General features: G+C 43.9%; 1 protein-coding gene across 1 annotated transcript in view; it reads left to right on the plus strand.

The window, feature by feature from the left end:
- vta1 (vesicle (multivesicular body) trafficking 1) overlaps positions 1-24241 on the plus strand; it is a 190482-nt gene that overhangs the window by 124674 nt on the left and 41567 nt on the right. The window contains exon 6 of the mRNA XM_083643155.1: positions 23877-24125. Coding sequence (XP_083499281.1) covers positions 23877-24125 — 249 coding nt within the window. The remainder of the gene's footprint in view (positions 1-23876; positions 24126-24241) is intronic.

The following is a 24241-nucleotide window of genomic DNA, read 5'->3' on the forward strand; positions in this document are numbered from 1 at the left end:
TAATTAGTAAACTCATACACCTAGATCAGATGGGATTCATTCCAAACAGACACTCTTTTTTCAATTTGCGACGTTTATTTAATATCATGTACTCTAAACCAGTGGTTCTCAAATGGGGGTCCGCGGACGGAGGTTTTCAGGTAAAAAAAAAAAAAACATTTTTTATTTTTTTATTTAACACATTCACTGCCAGCCGTTTTTTTTTTTACTGTAGGTAGGTTCTGCCAGAGGGTTTTTTTGAGGATTCTGGCTCATCTTTCAAGACCTGAGGATTCTTTTCTGCTAAGATTTTGTGAACACACAATATCTCAAAAGAACTAATAGAATGTGTGCTTTCTCTGTCTAAAAGAGTTAGTTTGTAGAGTTAGTAGTTATGTAAGCATTAGCAGTTGAATACAGCATGGTTTCAGCGTCTGAAAAATTATTTTGAGATAAACGGCTTTTTGTGAAATTCGATAGAACAGTCACTTTAACCATTCATTTTTGGCATCAGTAAGACGTCAGACATCTAAACAATAGTTTTGAACAGTAATTTCCTCCATAACAGCAGGAAACCCCCCTCTGCTTCCAACTCCTCCCTCCGTGGGCGTTCTCCTCCGCCCTCCTTGGCTCTGCAGCGGGTCTGTGACAAACGAGTTGCTGCTGCCTGTCTGCTGGCGGCCGCTGTGCAAGTCTGGATATGGGCTCGCTCGTTTCTTGGGGTTTGTGTTGAGAGCTTTGATGAAGCTTTTGCGATTCTGGTCTTATTTATGCTGCGTGTTTCAAAGTGTGTTCCACCCGTAATCTATTATGCAAATTTGCAATCCCGCACCGCCAGCAATCAGCGCGAAAACGAAAGCGTTTTCGCCAATCCATTTTCAAGAGAATGGCTTCCTCTAGTCTGGGAGAGCACTGTCGCCACTTAGTGGGTCGGTGGAATGGGTTGTACATGTTCGGTGGCTCCAATAATTATATAAGAGATGTAAAAGGGTTAGATGCACATCCCACGGTCAAAAAAAAAATAATCATTTTTTTGACGTATTAATACGTCATTGGCAGTCAACCGTTGGATTTTTTTTGACGGATTAATACGTCATTGGCAGTGAACGTGTTAAAATTTTTTTTTTTTTTTTTTAATTAAAAATAAATGCTACATGTTACTTATTCCTTCTCAAACTACTTCCTACATGGTGCTAGTCTATCAACATATCTTGGCTGTCATTGATTGTGTTGCATAGTGGTTTTCTACGGTGGCCCTGAAGTGCAAAACAACGACATTAACCAAAACACAACCACATTAACCAAAACACAACACATTAACCAAAACACAACCACATTAACCACAACACAACACATTAACCACAACACAACACATTAACCACAACACAACACATTAACCACAACACAACACATTAACCACAACACAACACATTAACCACAACACAACACATTAACCACAACACAACACATTAACCAAAACACAACACATTAACCAAAGCACAACCACATTAACCACAACACAACACATTAACCACAACACAACACATTAACCACAACACAACACATTAACCACAACACAACACATTAACCACAACACAACACATTAACCACAACACAACACATTAACCAAAACACAACCACATTAACCAAAACACAACCACATTAACCAAAACACAACGACATTAACCAAACCACAACGACATTAACCAAACTTTTTTTTTTTTTACTTTTTTTTTTTTTTTACCAATTTTTTTTTTTTTAACCCAACTTTTTTTTTACTTTTTTTTTTTTTTTTTTACAATTTATTTAGACTTTTCATTTACAACTGTAAGGCAATCATCACAAGTGTATACAACTTCGACAAGCATGAACAGACACATGGCAGCACATTCACACATAATACAGGACAGACAGGGGGAAACACAAAAATAAAAAAATTAAAATACAATTTAAAATAAAAAAACATAAGATGGCTAGAGACTGATCAATAGAGAATGATCAATGTGTTACTAATCTTAGCTAAATTCTTTATTCATAAGGCCAAATTTATCAAAACTCCACCCATCTTTACCTGCTACTATAATGAAACCCAACTCTACATGAAGTCCCTGAAATTAATTAAATCGAATTTTGCCAAAGACCTCTATTTATCTTTAATAAGTCTCTAGCCATCTTATGTTTTTTTTATTTTAAATTGTATTTTAATTTTTTAATTTTTGTGTTTCCCCCTGTCTGTCCTGTATTATGTGTGAATGTGCTGCCATGTGTCTGTTCATGCTTGTCGAAGTTGTATACACTTGTGATGATTGCCTTACAGTTGTAAATGAAAAGTCTAAATAAATTGTAAAAAAAAAAAAAAAAGTAAAAAAAAAAAAGTTTGGTTAAAAAAAAAAAAAAAATGGGTAAAAAAAAAAAAAAGCTTAAAAAAAAAAAAAGTTTGTTTTGGTTAATGTGGTTGTGTTTTGGTTAATGTGTTGTGTTGTGGTTAATGTGTTGTGTTGTGGTTAATGTGTTGTGTTGTGGTTAATGTGGTTGTGCTTTGGTTAATGTGTTGTGTTTTGGTTAATGTGTTGTGTTGTGGTTAATGTGTTGTGTTGTGGTTAATGTGTTGTGTTGTGGTTAATGTGTTGTGTTGTGGTTAATGTGTTGTGTTGTGGTTAATGTGTTGTGTTGTGGTTAATGTGTTGTGTTGTGGTTAATGTGGTTGTGCTTTGGTTAATGTGGTTGTGTTTTGGTTAATGTGTTGTGTTGTGGTTAATGTGTTGTGTTGTGGTTAATGTGTTGTGTTGTGGTTAATGTGTTGTGTTGTGGTTAATGTGTTGTGTTGTGGTTAATGTGTTGTGTTGTGGTTAATGTGGTTGTGCTTTGGTTAATGTGTTGTGTTTTGGTTAATGTGGTTGTGTTTTGGTTAATGTCGTTGTTTTGCACTTCAGGGCCACCGTAGTTTTCTGTACTGTTGACAAATTGTGATATTGCAAGTCGCTTTGGACAAAACAAAAGCGTCTGCTAAATGACGTAATGTAAATGTAATGTAATTTAAAAAGATATATAGATATATATTTTTTTGCAAAATCTTCATAGTTCAACGAAAATAGTTTATGCTTTAAATCTAAAATGGTTCATGGATTACATTCTAATAACAAACCTATCAAATTAAAAGTCAAGCACGTTACCGTGGAAACAATTAAGCTTAGCCCAAAATCACAAATCAGAATGAGGGGGTCCCCGGTATATTTTCTATCTTGTAAGGGGTCCTTGGCTGAAAAACATTTGAGAACCTCTGCTCTAAACGCTTCCCAGAGGATGACCTGGTCTTGATGCCGAAAAAGCATTTGATCAAGTTGAATGGAATTACTTCTTTTCTGTACTACATACATTTAAAATAGGAGAAACATTCATCAAATATGTGAAATTACTTTATAAATGCCCCAAAACTAGAATTATTACAAATCAAACTATATCTTCTGAATTCCCACTTCACAGGGGGACAAAACAAGGCTGCGTTCTCTCTCCTCTCCTGTTCGCTCTAGCCATTGAACCATTAGCAGAGTTGATACGATCTGACCTTTTTATCCATAGTTATGACACAGGTATGACACAAAACAGAATTTCTTTGTATGCAGATGACATCTTATTATATATTAAGAAACCTGAGATTAGCGTCCCTCGTATTCTGGATCGAATCAAGTTTTTTGGCAGTTTTTCTGGCTATCCTATCCAATTGGACCAAAAGTGAATTGATGCCCATTAAACTGCAAGACCCAACATTTTTTAATTCATTACCTTTTAAGATAACTACTAATACATTTCCATATTTAGGCATCCACATTACAAAAAGATACGGTGACTTATATAAAGAAAACTTCCCACCATTTCTTAGGAAACTGCAGATGTCTCTGAGGTACTGGCAAACCCTCCCTCTCTCCCTTATTGGTAGAGCGAATACAATCAAAATGATCAGCCTCCCTCAAATATTATATCTCTTTCAAAATCTGCCAGTCTACATAACTAAGAATATCTTAAAAAAATTAGACTCAATAATTAATCCCTTTCTGTGGAACAATAAAAGCCATCGGATTAAAAAGAGTAATCTATGTAAACCTAAATGTGAGGGTGGGCTGGGTTTGCCAGATTTCATTAGATATTATTATGCAGCTAATGCCAGAGTTATTATGTTTTATTTTCATACCATCCACCTGGTTAACATTAGAAAGGGAAGACTGTTATCCATATAAACCAGAGACTATCCTTCTGGCCTCATCCAGAGTACAACCTTCTAAGTATAATGACAACCTGTTAATACGTACATCAGATGACATCTGGGAACAGATATGCAAACACAATGATTGGAGCTCATTATATCTGCTGATGCCAATAACAGGAAACCCTTTATTCCCCCCCCATCCATTTCCGATCCCACTTTTAAGACCTGGGAAAGAGCGGTATTGTGACCATTTCAGATCTGTATGTTGATGATGTTTTCCCCTCATTTCAACAACTTATCCATAAAATAGGATTGCCTAGACGAGACTTCTTTAGGTATTTGCAGATAAGGGATTACTTTCAGAAACATGTTCCCTCTTATAGGACACTGGCCCATTCTACAATCAGAGAAATAATGAGACGCTCCCCGTATACTCCTCACCTTATATCAGACTTTTATTTGAATACACGACAGGGCGGAACTGATACATCCAATATACGGGCACAATGAGAAAGAGAACTGGATGTCCAAATCACAGAAGAACAGTGGAGCCGTAGTCTTGTGCAGATACACAGATGCTCTATAAATGTTAGACATTGCCTCCTGCAATTTAAAATTGTACATAGGCTACACTACTCAAGGGTGAAATTGCATCATAGGTTATTTCCCTCAGTCTCACCTACATGTGAGAAATGTGAGACTAACGAGGCCACTCTTGCCCACAGTTTTATACTTTGCCCCAAGATCGAGAATTACTGGGCTAATGTTTTTAACACAATCTCTGAAATACTTGCACACCAAGTGAAAGCAGACCCCCAAACCATTATTTTTAACGTTTCAGAAATGATGGACGGTCAGTCGGTCACTCATTAGCCCATCAGCATTTTCTTAATTTTTGTCTTATGTCTGCTAAGAAATGTATTCTAAGACTTTGGAAGGGGAAAGAGTTTCCCTATGTAAAAATGTGGCTTGCTGACCTCGTAAACACTCTGGAAGTGGAAAGGATCAGATATCTCAGGTTGGATCAGACAGATACAGTAGGTTTTAGATTTAATATGGCAGCCTCTCATTCAACACCTGCAGGGCGCCTCTAATAGAGACTAGTACGCCTTATTTTAAGTATTGTCACCCCAGGATCCTCTCTTCCACCCCCCTCAGTCCTTCTCCCCCCCAATGCACTTTTTATTTTCCCCTCTTTTACTTGGGTTCTTTTAGTATTTTCTTTGTTTTTTTGTTTAGTCTTTGCTTTGGGGTGTACGGGATGTGTATAAAAAAAACAAGCATCATGACACACAACCCTTTATGCGCCAGAATGTATGTGTGGCTATCATGTCAAATTATCTCCAGATACATAAGCAATTTGTTTTTGTTCCAGAAAATATCGCTTTGCTAGTTTTCGATGTCAATGTTTCCTTTTTGAACTATTGATTGGTATCTGTAAAATAGAAACAGCAATCACATACTGGGGTGACATATGGTGAAAAAACAATGTAATGTGTGTACATGTGCTTGAATAAATATAAATACAAAAACAAAAACAAAAAAAAGCGTCTGCAAAATGACGTAGGTTAATTTAATGTAATGTAAACGAACGTTACTCAATAAGGTTCTCATTTGATTAGTGTTGATGAAATATGAAAGCACTAATTTTCGGTGGGCAACATGTCCCGACTGTTTTCACTCCACTTAATTAAACAACGGTAAATAAACACAGTTTCCACCGTGCTTTTCACTGATTGGTCACAGATACTGTACACGTCATTTTCTGCGACACTATTTTGGCTAGTGTGAGGTTTAAGGACTACTAGTTAAGATGTACCTTACAAAGACACAACTTTAGTGTCAAACTAACTACCGTAGTTTGAACTAGTGTCCTCTAGTAAGAGAGTGGCGTCAGCGGAGGACCAAAATGCGAGACTCATTAGCCAATGAACAGCCAGGAATGGGTCTCGCGCTACTTTTGCATGCTAAAATAAAGCTGATAATGTACAATTTGATTCAAGGGGGGAAAAACCCTTTCAGAGTACAACACAAACTGTCTATTTTGCTGCAACTGGACAGTGCTGCTTCTTTTACTCAAGAGTTCCACTTTCTACTTCCTGGAAAAAAACTGGTCCATTGGAGTGAATGGAGATGTCAGAACTCTTCTATTATACGGCTCTGGTTTGAACGTAGCAGTTAGTGTGGACTTTACACCCTAACTTAAGACAGAACTTACGTTTAGCTGGTGCAACAGGCTGCAGGACTCCAGTAACTTCAACTGCAGCAACAGTTGCTGCTGAACACCTAGCTTGGTGCCGAGGGACTGGACAGCATCTGGACTTGTTCTGGAATCATATTTGGGGGTTAGGTGTTGCGTCAGATGCATCTTGGGACCAAGCAGCCAAGAAGGAAGGCCTTTCTACATGATTATGATGATCACCTGTGGGCCCACATGTTTCCCTGTAGGTCAAACTCTAAACCTATTCTTCATGTCACTGAACCCATGTTGACGCTTTCCTCGCTACAATAATGGCCGCCCAACATCTGCTGGACCCTGCCCAGTCCACACATAGTGTGTGTGTGTCTGTGTGTGTGTGTGTGGTTGTGTCTGTGTGTGTGTGTGTGTGTGTGTGTGTGTGTGTGTGTGTGTGTGTGTGTATGACCCAGTCATTGCCTGCTCACCCATGACATCACCTCGAGAAGCCCCGAGCTACATAATATGCAATGCATGTACAGTACACATGCACGCACCCACACCTCTCTCTCTTGCTCTTGCTCTCTCTCTCGCTCTCTCTCTCTCTCTCTCTCAGTGCGTATTTGGGTCTCTCTGTCAGCGATGACATCATGATGGCTTTTTCACACTGATGGATACAACGACAGCACACAGCTGATGATATCCACCCTGTGTGTGTGTGTGTGTGTGTGTGTGTGTGTGTGTCTGCTCTTGACATCAGGATTTTATCAGTGTGTTTCAGCATCAGTTGAACAGCCCAGCTGAGGGACTTTGAGAGAGAGAGAGAGAGAGAGAGAGAGAGAGAGAGTGTGTGTGTGTGTGCGCCCACGTGTGTGTGTGTCTTTGACTTTCTGTGTTGACCAGCTGAATGATTTTGTGTGTGTTGATCAGCTGATTGAGAGTGTTTGTGTGTGTGTGTGTGTGTGTGTGTGTGTGTGTGTGTGTGTTTGATTGTCTTTCTGTGTTGACCAGCTGATTGTGTGTGTGGTGTGTGAGAGAGGGAGGGAGAGCACATCTGTCCATCCATCACAAAGCATTCCTTTCTGAAGTGATCATCTCGGTTAACCCTCTGGACACGAGACGTTTCTGCCACGTTTCTGCCACGCACCCACACACCTGTGTGTGTGTGTGTGTGTGTGTGTGTGTGTGTGTGTGTGTGTGTGTGTGTGTCTCTCTCTCTCTCTCTAGGCTAGTTGACAGAGGTGTCAACTTTTCTCAAGTCTAAATATAGATTTCGAAGACAAGTCGATGTCATTCATGTCAAGTCTCCAATCCAAATATAGAACAGCAAGTCAATTCAGAACGAATTGAGTCCAGTGTCAATTTAATATCTTAAAGAAAAGTAAATATCGAGGACTTTTCAATGCGATATGGTTTTAAGATAACAATTTGGTGAGAGAGCGTCATGAGTGTGATTTCTCTAACCAGTTTCAATTTCAGTCAATTCAATCATTCCAGACAAATAAGCAACATTCATCAACATGTCTGTGCTCTTTATCAGCGACACCTGAATGTATATTCAGTTCCACACCGTCACTTCCAGTACAACAGTGGTCTTCTGTTGGCCTCTGCACGTTTCCACCAGGTACAAGTAGCCAGAAGCAACATTTGGTGCTCATGGATTAAGCACAAAGTCAAGTCCTAAGGTTCATGGGTGCTGGAGAAACTAACAAGATGTCTATAAACTAAACCTTCAGCCTTTCGCTTGAAACGTACAGGTTCTAAGCCAAGACAATAAAGCAGAGGAGAGTTCCAAGTCTTGAGGCACAAGTCTTAAGTCAAGTCCCAAGTCTAACACCTAGAATGGCACGTCAAATCAAAACAGAGTCCAGTATCAATTTAATATCTTTACGAAAACGTAAAAAAAAAAAAGTGAAAGAAACTCAAAGAAAAGGTACCGTAATATCTTAAGCCGGGTACACACTGTGATTTTGGGCTGTCCCAGGCGAGAGATGACCAACGTGAAAGAAACGTACCATAGACGTAAATGTAGACTTCACTTCGGTCGTGGTTTCAAAATGGGAGTCCTGCGTCGCACTGTGAGAGAGGTTAAAAAGATGGCCGTTTTCACAGGAAGCCTGGGACAAATTCTGACACTATCAGAAATTTAGGGTGACGATCTGACAATGTGGACAAACAAAAGAAATCCAACATGAAACGACACACTGATGTTAAACGCCAGTAAATACTAAATGCTAGTAGCTAGATGCTAATTACGTTACCTCAAGTTCTCTTGGCAAAATGGGCATCCCAAGTTGGCCTCTTTTCCTTAGGGTTAGGGTTAGCTTAGCCGTGACTGGGTCCACATTCTCCTCCTCCTCTTCTTCTTTGGATGTTTTTCCCATACACATACTGTAAATACCAATATTACAGGGCTTGATTCTGTTAGCTTCATTGTTTATCTCTTTTGATTGTGTTAGCTTCTAGGGATGGGCATCGAATTTCGAATTTTCGAATAATCGTTGTTATTATCAAGGTCGACTTTTATTATTGAAATTCGAAATTCGAAAAAAAAGAAAAAAAAAAAAAAAAAAATTTTTAGTGAAATGTTGCATTGTCTCCCCTGATTCTAAGTATAGTCAAATCGCTTGGTTTGAGCAAGTAAAACAATTTTTATAAGCATTTTAAGCAAGGTTTATGGAAAAATGAATGGCGGATGAAATCCCATGAAGAGGGAGAGGGGGTGACTTTGGCACCCCTTTGGCACTCAGACCTGAGCCTACTAAATATTTAATGAACCACTCATGATTGTCAAAACTGTTTTTTATTTTCGAAAAATGTCAATGTCATGTAACATGTTCTTTACTTCAGTGGTGCAATGCTTGTTTGAGCTAAAAATCCACAGCAGAAGCTTTTTATATTAATTAATAAAGCCGTAGACTTAGAATCAGGGGAGACAATGCAACATTTCACTCACAAAAAAAAAAAAAAAAAATTTTTTTTTTTTTTTTTTTTTTACATTTTTTTTTTTTTTTTCGAATTTCGAATTAAATTCGAATTTGGCCAGCGAATTTCGAATAGTGTTTTTGCTAGAAATGCCCATCCCTATTAGCTTCATTGTTTAACTCGACCACGACAGACAACTGTGGCGGACGCTGATGCGTACTGTATTTGGGCGCGCGCTGATGACGTTTGATTCTTGTGAACTGGTATTGACATGTGTCGTAACCGGTGTCGTCATCGTACAGTCTACAATCTATCAAACCTGATGTCGTACCCACGTTTAATAGATCCATGTTGTTACAGTTTGGCCTGCAATAAACGTATACGATTGCTAATATCTCACAGTCTGTAGTCTGTAGACATTAAAGACAACCATATTGCATCGAAAGGTCCAAGATGAAAAGTCCTAGATGCAATATTAAAATAATATACAATATAACTTGGTAAGAGCATCAAGAGTTTGATTTCTATAATCAGTTTCAACTTCAATACATTCAATCATTCCATAAACATTCAGAAAAGATCATTTAAATACATTCGTCTGCTGGAACAAATCTCATCACTTTCAATAGAAGTCATTTTGATGAAGACAAGATCTCAAGTCAAGACTTTAGAATCATTTTCAAGTAATCAGAGTCAAAGCCCAAGTCACCAGAACCCAAGTCAAGTCTCAAGTGCATCAATTAAGTCTCTCTTCATGCATCAAGTCAAGTCTCAACTGCATCAATTAAGTTTCTCTTCAAGCATCAAGTCAAGTCTCAAGTGCATCAATTAAGTCTCTCTTCATGCATCAAGTCAAGTCTCAAGTGCATCAATTAAGTTTCTCTTCATGCATCAAGTCAAGTCTCAAGTGCATCAATTAAGTCTCTCTTCATGCATCAAGTCAAGTCTCAACTGCATCAATTAAGTTTCTCTTCAAGCATCAAGTCAAGTCTCAAGTGCATCAATTAAGTCTCTCTTCATGCATCAAGTCAAGTCTCAAGTACATCAATTAAGTCTCTCTTCATGCATCAAGTCAAGTCAGAATCAGTAGCTCGCTCACAGAACACAACATAGCATAAAATAAACAGTAGTAAAATGCGATAGTAAGCAAAAGCAAAAATAAGCAGTCTTAAGTCTCAAGCAAATCAAATAGTGACTTGAGTCTGAGTGCTCATGTCAGTTAACAGATGTGAGTTTCCACCTCTGCTACTTGACTAAGAACATTGTATTATTTAACCAGGCTAATGAACTAAAAGCTTACTGCACTACTTGACTAAAAGCACATTTTCTAATTGATCCAAACGAATCTATATATTTTTTTACGAGGCCACTCCCTACTTCAAATCTTTCTTTATAGTGAACAAGTCTCAGAGTCCACCAAGGCTGTCAAAAGGTCAAAACTACTTTATTTATTTTATTTGTATCAGTAACATGCAGCTCTGTTGGAAAGGCCTCCATTGGCTGATTGCTGCTCCGTAACACCAGGCGCTGCACGCAGCAGTGATATGAACCATGTTAAGTAGGTTAATAAACCTCTGGAGAATAGACTGACTGGAGTTCACACACACACACACACACACACACACACACACACTCACACACACACACACACACACTCCCACATACACACTCACCAACACATGCATGCACGCGCACACACACACACACACACACACACTCACCAACTCACACACGCACGCACGCACGCACACACACCAGTGCTAGCTACAGAAAGACCATTGTCTCACAGTGGCTCTGGCCTGACTTTCCATTGGCTGGGAGGGGGACATGTTTAGCAAGAGGAAAGGAATGAATGGAGGGAGGGATGGGGTTTGAGATGGGGGAGAGAGAGAGAGAGAGAGAGAGAGAGAGAGAGAGAGAGAGCTTAACGTGCAATGCTGAGTTGTAAAAAAATAAGGGATGTTTTCTTTGACCCACTTGTCAAAGGAAAACATATTGAAAGGGTTCCGAAATGTCGCCAAAATTGCAATCAAGTCTGAGGAGACGCACGGGGAAAAAGAGTGTTGGCAAAGAGCGAGGGTCTAATGTAGGCAAGGCTTCTGGAGGAAACATCTCTGTTGTTTATGAACACATTCTCCCTTAGTCACCGTGGAACCTGTTGCTTAACTGCTTAATAGGCTGATGGGCTGACTGGACGACTGACTGACCAGCCAACTTAATGGCCGACTATGACCACCTTCAGACTCATGAGCAGGGTCGGACCAGGGTTACTTGACTCATGTTCACCACTTCTTTTGTCAATTCACACCAAGTCATTCAACACAGGTTCATCCCTGGTCATGACAATTCAGATACAATTCAGGACCTGCAGGTCAGGTCAGGTCAGGTCAGAGGTCACACCCCGGGAGAGATGCATAACAAGTAGCTGAGATCAACCCGCCTCTCGCCAAGCCAAGTGGTGCAACCCGGGTTAACCCTTTCACACCCAAAATCAACCTGAGAACAACCAACCCTGGTTGGAGCCTTGGTGTGAAACGGGCTAGAACTCTTTTTAACTGACTGCTACAGTGGTGGATTCCCACAGTTCCCTCGCTGCAGCACTGCAGGCTATTTTTACCGGCCAACTCAATTTGTGTTGAAAGGAGCCTCCAAATGGCCGCTGGTTAGATGCCAAATGGCCGCTGGTTAGATGCCAAAATGGCCGCTGCGGTTGACCGACACACAGAGTGGAACGATGCAGCGTTTAACATCTATTGTCCAGAGTGCCCTTGGGCAAGACACTTAAGCCCTAAGTGCAGTGGAGCTGCTCAGTGTCTGACAGTAGGAGACAGTTGTGGATGTGTCTCATCCTCCGTGTCCTCTTAGTGGGCGAGGAAGTCGTCGTCTTCGTCCGCAGCAGCCACAGTGCCCGTTTCCAAACATGCACCAACCACATGGAGGTATTCCACCTCCAAATGACAGCTTTTTGCCTGCCAGCGTGGTGACCAGAGTGGACCAAGACTCTGCACACAGCCAGAGTAGAGCATTGAAATAGTGGCTGCTGCTGTTCTTCATCGACTCATTCGGTTAAATACGGGTTTAGTTAGTTAGTTAGTGACCTTTATTTAACCAGGAAGAAAAACCCATTGCGATTCAGAATCTCTTTTGCAAGGGGGTCCTGGCCAGGACAGCAGCACAAATAGTTTCACATAAAATACATGTGAGAGAAAGAAAAAAAAAAGCAAAGACAAAGACAAAAACAACATAAAACCAGTTAGAGAACTGAGTGCAAGCCACATCAGTACATCATAAGCATCACCGTTCAGTGTTAGGACATGTGCATTCACTACTCAAATACTCCTTAATTCTAGTTTTAAACTGCTCCATACTTGGTAGATAATCCAGTTTAAAACCACTCTGTAATTGACACCAGGACGAGGGTGCAAATGCTTTAAAAGCACTTTCACCAAAAACCGCCCTCGTCCGAGGAATGACGTACAAAATCTGTCCATCGGACTGGAGATTACTCCTGGTGGTGATTTTAGGAATCAAGAGGGAACATAAGTAAGTCACACAGAATGGCCTTATAAAGAAAACAATACCAGTGTTCCAATCTACAGTTGTGCAGAGAAGGCCAACCAACACTCTCATAAGATGCAGTGATGAGTACGAAAACCTGAGTCTGTTACAAATCTTAATGCTGCATGATACACTGAATCCAGCATTTTCAGAGAAGAAAGATTTGCAGAGTCATGCGATTTAGAGTCATGCGATCCACACAGATACTATAGAGTCATGTGATCCACACAGATACTATAGAGTCATGGGATCCACACAGATACTATAGTCATGTGATCCACACAGATACTATAGAGTCATGTGATCCACACAGATACTATAGAGTCATGTGATCCACACAGATACTATAGAGTCATGTGATTCACACAGATACTATAGAGTCATGTGATCCACACAGATACTATAGAGTCATGTGATCCACACAGATAATATAGAGTCATGTGATCCACACAGATACTATAGAGTCATGTGATCCACACAGATACTATAGTCATGTGATCCACACAGATAATATAGAGTCATGCGATCCACACAGATAATATAGAGTCATGTGATCCACACAGATAATATAGAGTCATGTGATCCACACAGATACTATAGAGTCATGTGATCCACACAGATACTATAGAGTCATGTGATCCACACAGATAATATAGAGTCATGCGATCCACACAGATACTATAGAGTCATGCGATCCACACAGATACTATAGAGTCATGCGATCCACACAGATACTATAGAGTCATGTGATCCACACAGATACTATACAGTCATGTGATCCACACAGATACTATAGAGTCATGTGATCCACACAGATACTATAGAGTCATGTGATCCACACAGATACTATAGAGTCATGTGATCCACACAGATAATATAGAGTCATGTGATCCACACAGATACTATAGAGTCATGTGATCCACACAGATACTATAGAGTCATGTGATCCACACAGATAATATAGAGTCATGTGATCCACACAGATACTATAGAGTCATGTGATCCACACAGATAATATAGAGTCATGTGATCCACACAGATACTATAGAGTCATGTGATCCACACAGATACTATAGAGTCATGTGATCCACACAGATAATATAGAGTCATGGGATCCACACAGATACTATAGTCATGTGATCCACACAGATACTATAGAGTCATGTGATCCACACAGATACTATAGAGTCATGTGATCCACACAGATACTATAGAGTCATGTGATCCACACAGATACTATAGAGTCATGTGATCCACACAGATACTATAGAGTCATGTGATCCACACAGATAATATAGAGTCATGTGATCCACACAGATACTATAGAGTCATGTGATCCACACAGATAATATAGAGTCATGTGATCCACACAGATACTATAGAGTCATGTGATCCACACAGATACTATAGAGTCATGTGATCCACACAGATACTATAGAGTCATGTGATCCACACAGATACTATAGAGTCATGTGATCCACACAGATAATATAGAGTCATGTGATCCACACAGATACTATAGAGTCATGTGATCCACACAGATACTATAGAGTCATGTGATCCACACAGATACTATAGAGTCATGTGATCCACACAGATACTATAGAGTCATGTGATCCACACAGATAATATAGAGTCATGTGATCCACACAGATACTATAGAGTCATGTGATCCACACAGATACTATAGAGTCATGTGATCCACACAGATAATATAGAGTCATGTGATCCACACAGATACTATAGAGTCATGTGATCCACACAGATAATATAGAGTCATGTGATCCACACAGATACTATAGAGTCATGTGATCCACACAGATAATATAGAGTCATGTGATCCACACAGATACTATAGAATCATGTGATCCACACAGATACTATAGAGTCATGCGATCCACACAGATACTATAGAGTCATGCGATCCACACAGATACTATAGAGTCATGTGATCCACACAGATACTATAGAGTCATGTGATCCACACAGATACTATAGAGTCATGGGATCCACACAGATACTATAGAGTCATGGGATCCACACAGATACTATAGTCATGTGATCCACACAGATACTATAGAGTCATGTGATCCACACAGATACTATAGAGTCATGTGATCCACACAGATACTATAGAGTCATGTGATCCACACAGATACTATAGAGTCATGTGATCCACACAGATAATATAGAGTCATGTGATCCACACAGATACTATAGAGTCATGTGATCCACACAGATAATATAGAGTCATGTGATCCACACAGATACTATAGAGTCATGTGATCCACACAGATACTATAGAGTCATGTGATCCACACAGATACTATAGAGTCATGTGATCCACACAGATACTATAGAGTCATGTGATCCACACAGATACTATAGAGTCATGTGATCCACACAGATACTATAGAGTCATGTGATCCACACAGATACTATAGAGTCATGCGATCCACACAGATACTATAGAGTCATGCGATCCACACAGATACTATAGAGTCATGCGATCCACACAGATACTATAGAGTCATGTGATCCACACAGATACTATACAGTCATGTGATCCACACAGATACTATAGAGTCATGTGATCCACACAGATACTATAGAGTCATGTGATCCACACAGATAATATAGAGTCATGTGATCCACACAGATAATATAGAGTCATGTGATCCACACAGATACTATAGAGTCATGTGATCCACACAGATACTATAGAGTCATGTGATCCACACAGATAATATAGAGTCATGTGATCCACACAGATACTATAGAGTCATGTGATCCACACAGATAATATAGAGTCATGTGATCCACACAGATACTATAGAGTCATGCGATCCACACAGATACTATAGAGTCATGCGATCCACACAGATACTATAGAGTCATGCGATCCACACAGATACTATAGAGTCATGCGATCCACACAGATACTATAGAGTCATGTGATCCACACAGATACTATAGAGTCATGTGATCCACACAGATACTATAGAGTCATGTGATCCACACAGATACTATAGAGTCATGTGATCCACACAGATACTATAGAGTCATGTGATCCACACAGATACTATAGAGTCATGTGATCCACACAGATACGACCATCTCTCTGGTGCAAGTCGACGCCATTACATCCACTGCAAATTACAGCAGGTGGCAGGGACTCTCACATGGAAGCTCGTTATTATTGTGTGTGTGCGTGTGTGCGTGCGTGTGTGTGCGTGTGCATGCGTGCGTGCTTGTGTGTGTGTGTGCGTGAGAGAGAGAGTTCACACTTGTGTACTTTCATGCATCAGGGAGTCGTCTCTCAAGACAAGACGCATTTACAAATGCTCCCGCCTACCCGTCTGTACTTCAGCTCCTCTCAAAGTCGGTCAAAAAATAAGGCAGGATATCCTGTCAAAATAAGGCGGGGCATCCTGTCAAAATAAGGCGGGACATCCTGTCAAAATAAGGTGGGGTATACCATCGAAGGCGGGTATCCGCTCATGTCCCCACTCGTGATTGGTCGAATACCATCGAACTGATCCTTCCGGTCTGAAGCTTTTTTCTTTGGAAGACGACAACTTCCTCCGTCCAAATTGTAACGGGCTGAAGTACAGACTGTCTCTGGAGCATGTGAAGATTGTGGAAGAGACAGACTGGCTTGAGAGAAGGAGAGAGGGAGAATGTCAATGTGTCCTTTCTATGTACTGTGTTTCTATGTGCTGTGTTGTCCCTCCATCCTCCAGGCAAGAGACTCAGACAGACAGAATGATAGAAAGAAGACACACACGCACACACACGCACACACACACCGCACACGCACATACACGCACACACACACACACACACACACACACACACACACATACATGCACACACACACTCCCACTCAGCTCCACCATCTGTTGAGCAGTCACCCTTTACATTACGTGCTATTAATGATCTCTATAAATAGTATTCGATCAGCATCATCACGGTCAGGGCGGCCATGTTGTTGACATAGCATCACGGTCAGGGCGGCCATGTTGTTGACATAGCATCACGGTCAGGGCGGCCATGTTGTTGACATAGCATCACGGTCAGGGCGGCCATGCTGTTGACATAGCATCACGGTCAGGGCGGCCATGTTGTTGACATAGCATCACGGTCAGGGCGGCCATGTTGTTGACATAGCATCACGGTCAGGGCGGCCATGTTGTTGACATAGCATCACGGTCAGGGCAGCCATGTTGTTGACATAGCATCACGGTCAGGGCGGCCATGTTGTTGACATAGCATCACGGTCAGGGCGGCCATGTTGTTGACATAGCATCACGGTCAGGGCGGCCATGCTGTTGACATAGCATCACGGTCAGGGCGGCCATGCTGAGTGTTGACATAGCATCACGGTCAGGGCGGCCATGTTGTTGACATAGCATCACAGTCAGGGCGGCCATGTTGTTGACATAGCATCACGGTCAGGGCGGCCATGTTGTTGACATAGCATCACGGTCAGGGCGGCCATGCTGTTGACATAGCATCACGGTCAGGGCGGCTAACCCTAATATGAAGCTACCCACCGTTAGCATTATCTCTATTACTGTATATTACCATTTCTGTTGCGTTAAAATACAAAATAGTGATGGTGGCCTGTGTTATACACGGCTGTAGTAATGACGACAACACAATCCCTGGGGTTTGTGTGCTATCTCTATCTCTCTCGCTCTCTGTCTGTCTTGCTGTCTCTCTCTCTCTCTCTCCCTGCCTCTCTCTCTCTCTCTCTCTGACTCTCTCTCTCTCTCTGTGTCTCTCTCTCCCCCCAGTGATTAGGCTCACAGACAGTATCATTGTTTCTTAATGGTATTATGCTTATAGCACTCCACCCAGCTTAGTCCAGTCAGCCTCTCCAGAGGGATGAGCTGGACTAAATGACATGTCACAGTGGATCTAGGCCATGTATTATTGTCATATATACAGTGCTTAAATAGTAGGCTCTTTTTCTTCTGCTAATGCATATACAGTGACTGTCAAACATATTGCTCTGTTTCCCATAGATCATTGCATTGTTCATGCAATCTAACATCTAATTCAGTGGTTGCCAAAGTGGCGGGGGGGGTCCGTGGAATCATTTGCAAAGAGAAAAGGTGTTGTATCCACTGATGGAAACAGATGTAACATCATGACAGCAGCTCACCTCTAAAGCTCCAGTGAAGATCCATGTATATGAAACTACAAGACCTAATGCATCCATTGCTATAAAGTTGGATAGATTTTGGCCATTTTGTCTCTTGGCGTCTTACCTCCAGATATCTGAATGACAATGTTATAGGGTTCTATCGGGACGCACAAGTCTCCCCTTTACAGACATTAATGCTAATCCCATGCAGTCATTTTAAATGTCAGGCCTAATTACTATGATCACTTTGATTTGTTCAAAGCTTTCTGCCCATCATTTGAATGAGGAGGAAGAAGTTCATTAACTTAATTTGAAGCACTTAGACGGGTCGTTTTAAATGCAAAATGTACCGCCCCACGAGCTGCGTCACGCCGTCCATGGTTGGTCTATTCATATGTCTGTCACCCATTTTGTTTTGGTCTTAGGGGGCGGTCCTTATGCACTTTTCAAGAGTAATGCACCAGACGTACGGCTGGCTACTGCGAGACTACAATTTATGTGAAAGCTTCCAATGTCCAAAAATAACATTATTCACTTTGCAAATGTTCTCATCCCCTTAGGCTGAGACACACCCTAATCCTAAACCTAACCCCTAGGCTGAGACTCACCCTAACCCTAAACCTAACCCCTAGGCTGAGACTCACCCTAAACCTAACCCCTAGGCTGAGACTCACCCTAACCCTAAACCTAACCCCTAGGCTGAGACTCACCCTAAACCTAACCCCTAGGCTGAGACTCACCCTAAACCTAACCCCTAGGCTGAGACTCACCCTAACCCTAACCCCTAGGCTGAGACACACCCTAAACCTAACCCCTAGGCTGAGACTCACCCTAAACCTAACCCCTAGGCTGAGACTCACCCTAAACCCCTAACCCCTAGGCTGAGACTCACCCTAACCCTAACCCCTAGGCTGAGACTCACCCTAACCCTAACCCCTAGGCTGAGACTCACCCTAAACCCCTAACCCCTAGGCTGAGACTCACCCTAAACCCCTAACCCCTTATCTTAGGCTGTATGGAGCTGTAAAAGAACGTGGATGCTCTCTCAGCTAACTTTCTCTGGGTCAAAAGAGGTCATATATTATTGTAGTATAATAATACTATCATAATAATATAGTGAAATGCATTCAAAGAATATTTTAGCTAGAGTTTGTAAGTCTGCCGGTGTGCCTTCCTGCCTGTAACGCAGTAGTGACAGACGCTGGTGGTTTAACATGGTGTTGAATACAGCCTGTCTGAATACAGCCTGTGTCGGCAAATCTCCGCCTAACAGTTTTAATCTGTGAAAATATGTTTGGCCGTCAAGAGAGTGTTTTCTTTCTGTTAGGTGTGGCTGCTGAGAGAGGCAGAGTCTCCGGAGTCAGGTCCAAAACACACCAGAGGCCTGTCTTTCTTTCTTTCTTTCTTTCTTTCTTTCTTTCTTTCCTTCTTTCTTTCTTTCTTTCTTTCTTTCTTTCTTTCTTTCCTTCTTTCTTTCTTTCTTTCTTTCTTTCTTTCTTTCTTTCTTATCTATAAGAGCTATATCTATATAAGAACTATATAAGCATGAACTATATGATCATGCTTCAAGTGTTACAGGACCATTTCTCATGAACATGATTTTACTTTTGGAAAATGAATGTTGTGAGAGTTTCACTTCACCGTGCTGAGCGAGCAGATCCTGCTCACACCGGCACAGGTTTGAATCCAGCCTGTGACTGTCCCTCTCTCTCCGTCCCTGCTTTGCTGTCTCCTCACTGTCCTTACTGTCCTATCCATAAAGGAAAAAAGCTGTGTGTGTGGGGGGGGGGGGGGCGACATGTCTGTGTGGGGAGGGGGGCAACATGTCTGCGTGGGGGGGGGCAACATGTCTGCGTGGGGAGAGGGGCAACATGTCTGCGTGGGGAGAGGGGCAACATGTCTGCGTGGGGAGAGGGGCAACATGTCTGCGTGGGGGGGGGGACATGTCTGCGTGGGGGGGAACATGTCTGCGTGGGGGGACGACATGTCTGCGTGGGGGGGACATGTATGAGTGGGGAGGGGCAACATGTCTGTGGGGGGGGGCAACATGTCTGCATGGGGGGGAACATGTCTGCGTGGGGGGGGGACATGTCTGCGTGGGGGGACGACATGTCTGCGTGGGGGGACGACATGTCTGCGTGGGGGGGACATGTATGTGTCGGGGGGCGACATGTCTGCGTGGGGGGAGGGGCAACGTGTCTGCGTGGGGGGGCAACATGTCTGCGTGGGGGGGACATGTCTGCGTGGGGGGGAGGGGCAACATTTCTGCGTGGGGGGGACATGTCTGCGTGGGGGGGAGGGGCAACATGTCTGCGTGGGGGGCAACATGTCTGCGTGGGGGGCGGAGGGGCAACATGTCTGCGTGGGGGGGGGGGGCAACATGTCTGCGTGGGGGTAGGCATGGGTCGATTTCCGGTTTTACCGGTTCGGTTCGGTGTACGAGCCCAAACCGGTTTGATCACGTGCGAACCGAAAAAGCCTACTGTAAATCTTTTTTTTTTTTTTTTTTTTTTTTTTTTTTTTGCCAGTCCATTCTGATTGCACTATTGTTCGTATTAGCCTCTTCTCAAGTTGCACTAGTAGGCAAAAGTCTTATTTTGTTTATTATGTTGATGTTTGAAGAAAAGTTAAGCTGAATAGTTATGAGAAATAAAAACAGTGTGTTGTTACAGTTAAAAGGTTCTGCTTATTTGTATTCAGTGTTCGTGCTGGTTGGCAGCATACCAGCTTAGAGGTGCATTATCGCCACCAACTGCAGCCGCTTTGATACGGTTTTTTGGGGAATATCGAACCGGTTTCAAAATGTTCAAACCGACCCATGCCTTGGCAATACCAGCTTAGAGGTGTATTATCGCTATCAGGTGGACTGAAGTTGCACTACAGACAGTTATGGGCCACACTCGGGAGCCCTGCTTAAAAAAAAAAAAATACAAAAAAAATCGGTATACCGGTTCGATCCGGTTTAGACGGCAATATCGAACCGGTTTTAACATTTTCAAACCGACCCAGCCCTACGTGGGGGGGGCAACATGTCTGCGTGGGGGGCGGAGGGGCAACATGTCTCCGTGTGGGGGGGAGGGGCAACATGTCTGCATGGGGGGGGGCAACATGTCTGCGTGGGGGGCGGAGGGGCAACATGTCTGCGTGGGGGGGGGGGAGGGGCAACATGTCTGCGTGGGGGGGGGGAGGGGCAACATGTCTGCGTGGGGGGGGGCAACATGTCTGCGTGGGGGCGCAACATGTCTGCGTGGGGGGCGGAGGGGCAACATGTCTGCGTGGGGGGGGGGGGCAACATGTCTGCGTGGGGGGGGCAACATGTCTGCGTGGGGGGCGGAGGGGTAACATGTCTGCATGGGGGGGAGGGGCAACATGTCTGTGTGGGGGGGAGGGGCAACATGTCTGCATGGGGGGCGGAGGGGCAACATGTCTGCGTGGGGGGGACATGTCTGCGTGGGGGGGAGGGGCAACATGTCTGCGTGGGGGGCAACATGTCTCCGTGGGGGGCAACATGTCTGCGTGGGCGGGAACATGTCTGCGTGGGGGGCGGAGGGGCAACATGTCTGCGTGGGGGCGGAGGGGCAACATGTCTGAGTGGGGGGGGAGGGGCAACATGTCTGCGTGGAGGGGGCAACGTGTCTGCGTGGGGGGGGGAGGGGCAACATGTCTGAGTGGGGGGGGAGGGGCAACATGTCTGCGTGGAGGGGGCAACATGTCTGCGTGGGGGGCGGAGGGGCAACATGTCTGCGTGGGGGGGCAACATGTCTGCGTGGGGGGCGGAGGGGCAACATGTCTGCGTGGGGGGGAGGGGCAACATGTCTGCGTGGGGGGCGGAGGGGCAACATGTCTCCGTGGGGGGGGGAGGGGCAACATGTCTGTGTGGGGGGAGGGGCAACATGTCTGCATGGGGGGCGGAGGGGCAACATGTCTGCGTAGGGGGGCAACATGTCTGCGTGGGGGGCGGAGGGGTAACATGTCTGCGTGGGGGGGGAGGGGCAACATGTCTGCGTGGGGGGGAGGGGCAACATGTCTGCGTGGGGGGGGCAACATGTCTGTGTGGGGGCGGAGGGGTAACATGTCTGCGTGGGGGGGAGGGGCAACATGTCTGCGTGGGGGGGAGGGGCAACATGTCTGCTTGGGGGGGGCAACATGTCTGCGTGGGGGGGGGCAACATGTCTGTGTGGGGGGGGGCAACATGTCTGTGTGCGGGGGAGGGGCAACATGTCTGTGTGGTGGGGGGGCAACATGTCTGCGTGGGGGGGGGCAACATGTCTGTGTGGGGGCGGAGGGGTAACATGTCTGCGTGGGGGGGAGGGGCAACATGTCTGCGTGGGGGGGAGGGGCAACATGTCTGCATGGGGGGGCAACATGTCTGCGTGGTGGGGGGGGCAACATGTCTGCGTGGGGGGGGGCAACATGTCTGTGTGGGGGGGGCAACATGTCTGTGTGTGGGGGAGGGGCAACATGTCTGTGTGTGGGGGAGGGGCAACATGTCTGCGTGGGGGGGGGGCAACATGTCTGTGTGTGGGGGAGGGGCAACATGTCTGTGTGAGAGGGGGGGGGCAACATGTCTGTGTGGGGGGGGGTGGGGGCACATGTCCCTAACAAATAATGTCATGCAGTAAGAGGTCATTCACACACTGAGAGGACTGATCCAATCATATCATTTCATAAATGAGCTTTGTGTCAGAACACTCTGATCCCAACTGATCCCAAATCATTTTCCATCGTCCCCTCACCTCATACTGTCTCAAGTGATGGTTTCAGATTGAAACCAAGCCAGGAGAAGAGATTTAATTCCCCTCTTTTCTTGTCTTTTTTAACACCTATAGCAGATCATTCTCATTTATGCAGCTTAGTCCTTTTTCTTATTCTCCGCATTCATACTTTTCATAGGTTTTGTTTCCCTATTTTGGTTGTCAAATTGGCCTTAGATCCAATTCCATTAATTTTGGTCTTAAAAAAATCTTAAATGTGGCTTTCTGAAACTTACAGAGAATAATGTCATAAAATGTGTCAAAACATGTCATCAAAGAAGCAGCATGGTCAAATCATCTCCTCTCTCTCTTTCTCTACCTCTCTCCCTCTCTCTCTCTTTCTCTACCTCTCTTTCTCTCCCTCTCTCTTTCTCTACCTCTCTCCCTCTCTTTCTTTCCCTCTCTCTCTCTTTCTCTACCTCTCTCCCTCTCTCTCTTTCTCTCTCTCTTTCTCTACCTCTCTCCCTCTCTTTCTTTCCCTCTCTCTCTCTTTCTCTACCTCTCTCCCTCTCTCTCTCTCTCTCTTTCTCTACCTCTCTCCCTCTCTTTCTTTCCCTCTCTCTCTCTTTCTCTACCTCTCTCCCTCTCTCTCTTTCTCTCTCTCTTTCTCTACCTCTCTCCCTCTCTTTCTTTCCCTCTCTCTCTCTTTCTCTACCTCTCTCCCTCTCTCTCTTTCTCTACCTCTCTCTTTCTCTACCTCTCTCCCTCTCTTTCTTTCCCTCTCTCTCTCTTTCTCTACCTCTCTCCCTCTCTCTCTTTCTCTCTCTCTTTCTCTACCTCTCTCCCTCTCTTTCTTTCCCTCTCTCTCTCTTTCTCTACCTCTCTCCCTCTCTCTCTTTCTCTCTCTCTTTCTCTACCTCTCTCCCTCTCTTTCTTTCCCTCTCTCTCTCTTTCTCTACCTCTCTCCCTCTCTCTCTTTCTCTACCTCTCTCTTTCTCTACCTCTCTCCCTCTCTTTCTTTCCCTCTCTCTCTCTTTCTCTACCTCTCTCCCTCTCTCTCTTTCTCTCTCTCTTTCTCTACCTCTCTCCCTCTCTTTCTTTCCCTCTCTCTCTCTTTCTCTACCTCTCTCCCTCTCTCTCTTTCTCTACCTCTCTCTCTTTCTCTCCCTCTCTACCTCTCTCTCTCAGACGAGGATTATGGAGCGGAAGGTTTCTCATCGGAGGGTGCCGGTTCGTTTAGGGGCGGACCTCCTCCTGAGTTCCGCCAGGACCAAGACCAGGTCCAGGACTTTGGTCCGGCCCCAGGGATCGGCTTCAACCCGGGGGCGGTGGGGCCACCCATGGGTCCTCCCCCCAACGTCAACTACAACAACATCCACATCCCACCGGGGGCCCACGCCCCGGCCAACACTCCAGCCGAGCTGCCTCCGCCCGCAGGTAGGAGGCTTCACAGTGTTCAACACCAGTTCCACAGTTTCTATTGCTCCAGCCTGCATACACAATAAGCCATAATATTAGGGATGCACCGATATGAAAATTTTGGCCGATGCCGA

Source organism: Poromitra crassiceps, assembly GCF_964638095.1.
Source record: "Poromitra crassiceps genome assembly, chromosome: 9".
Classification (NCBI taxonomy): domain Eukaryota; kingdom Metazoa; phylum Chordata; class Actinopteri; order Beryciformes; family Melamphaidae; genus Poromitra; species Poromitra crassiceps.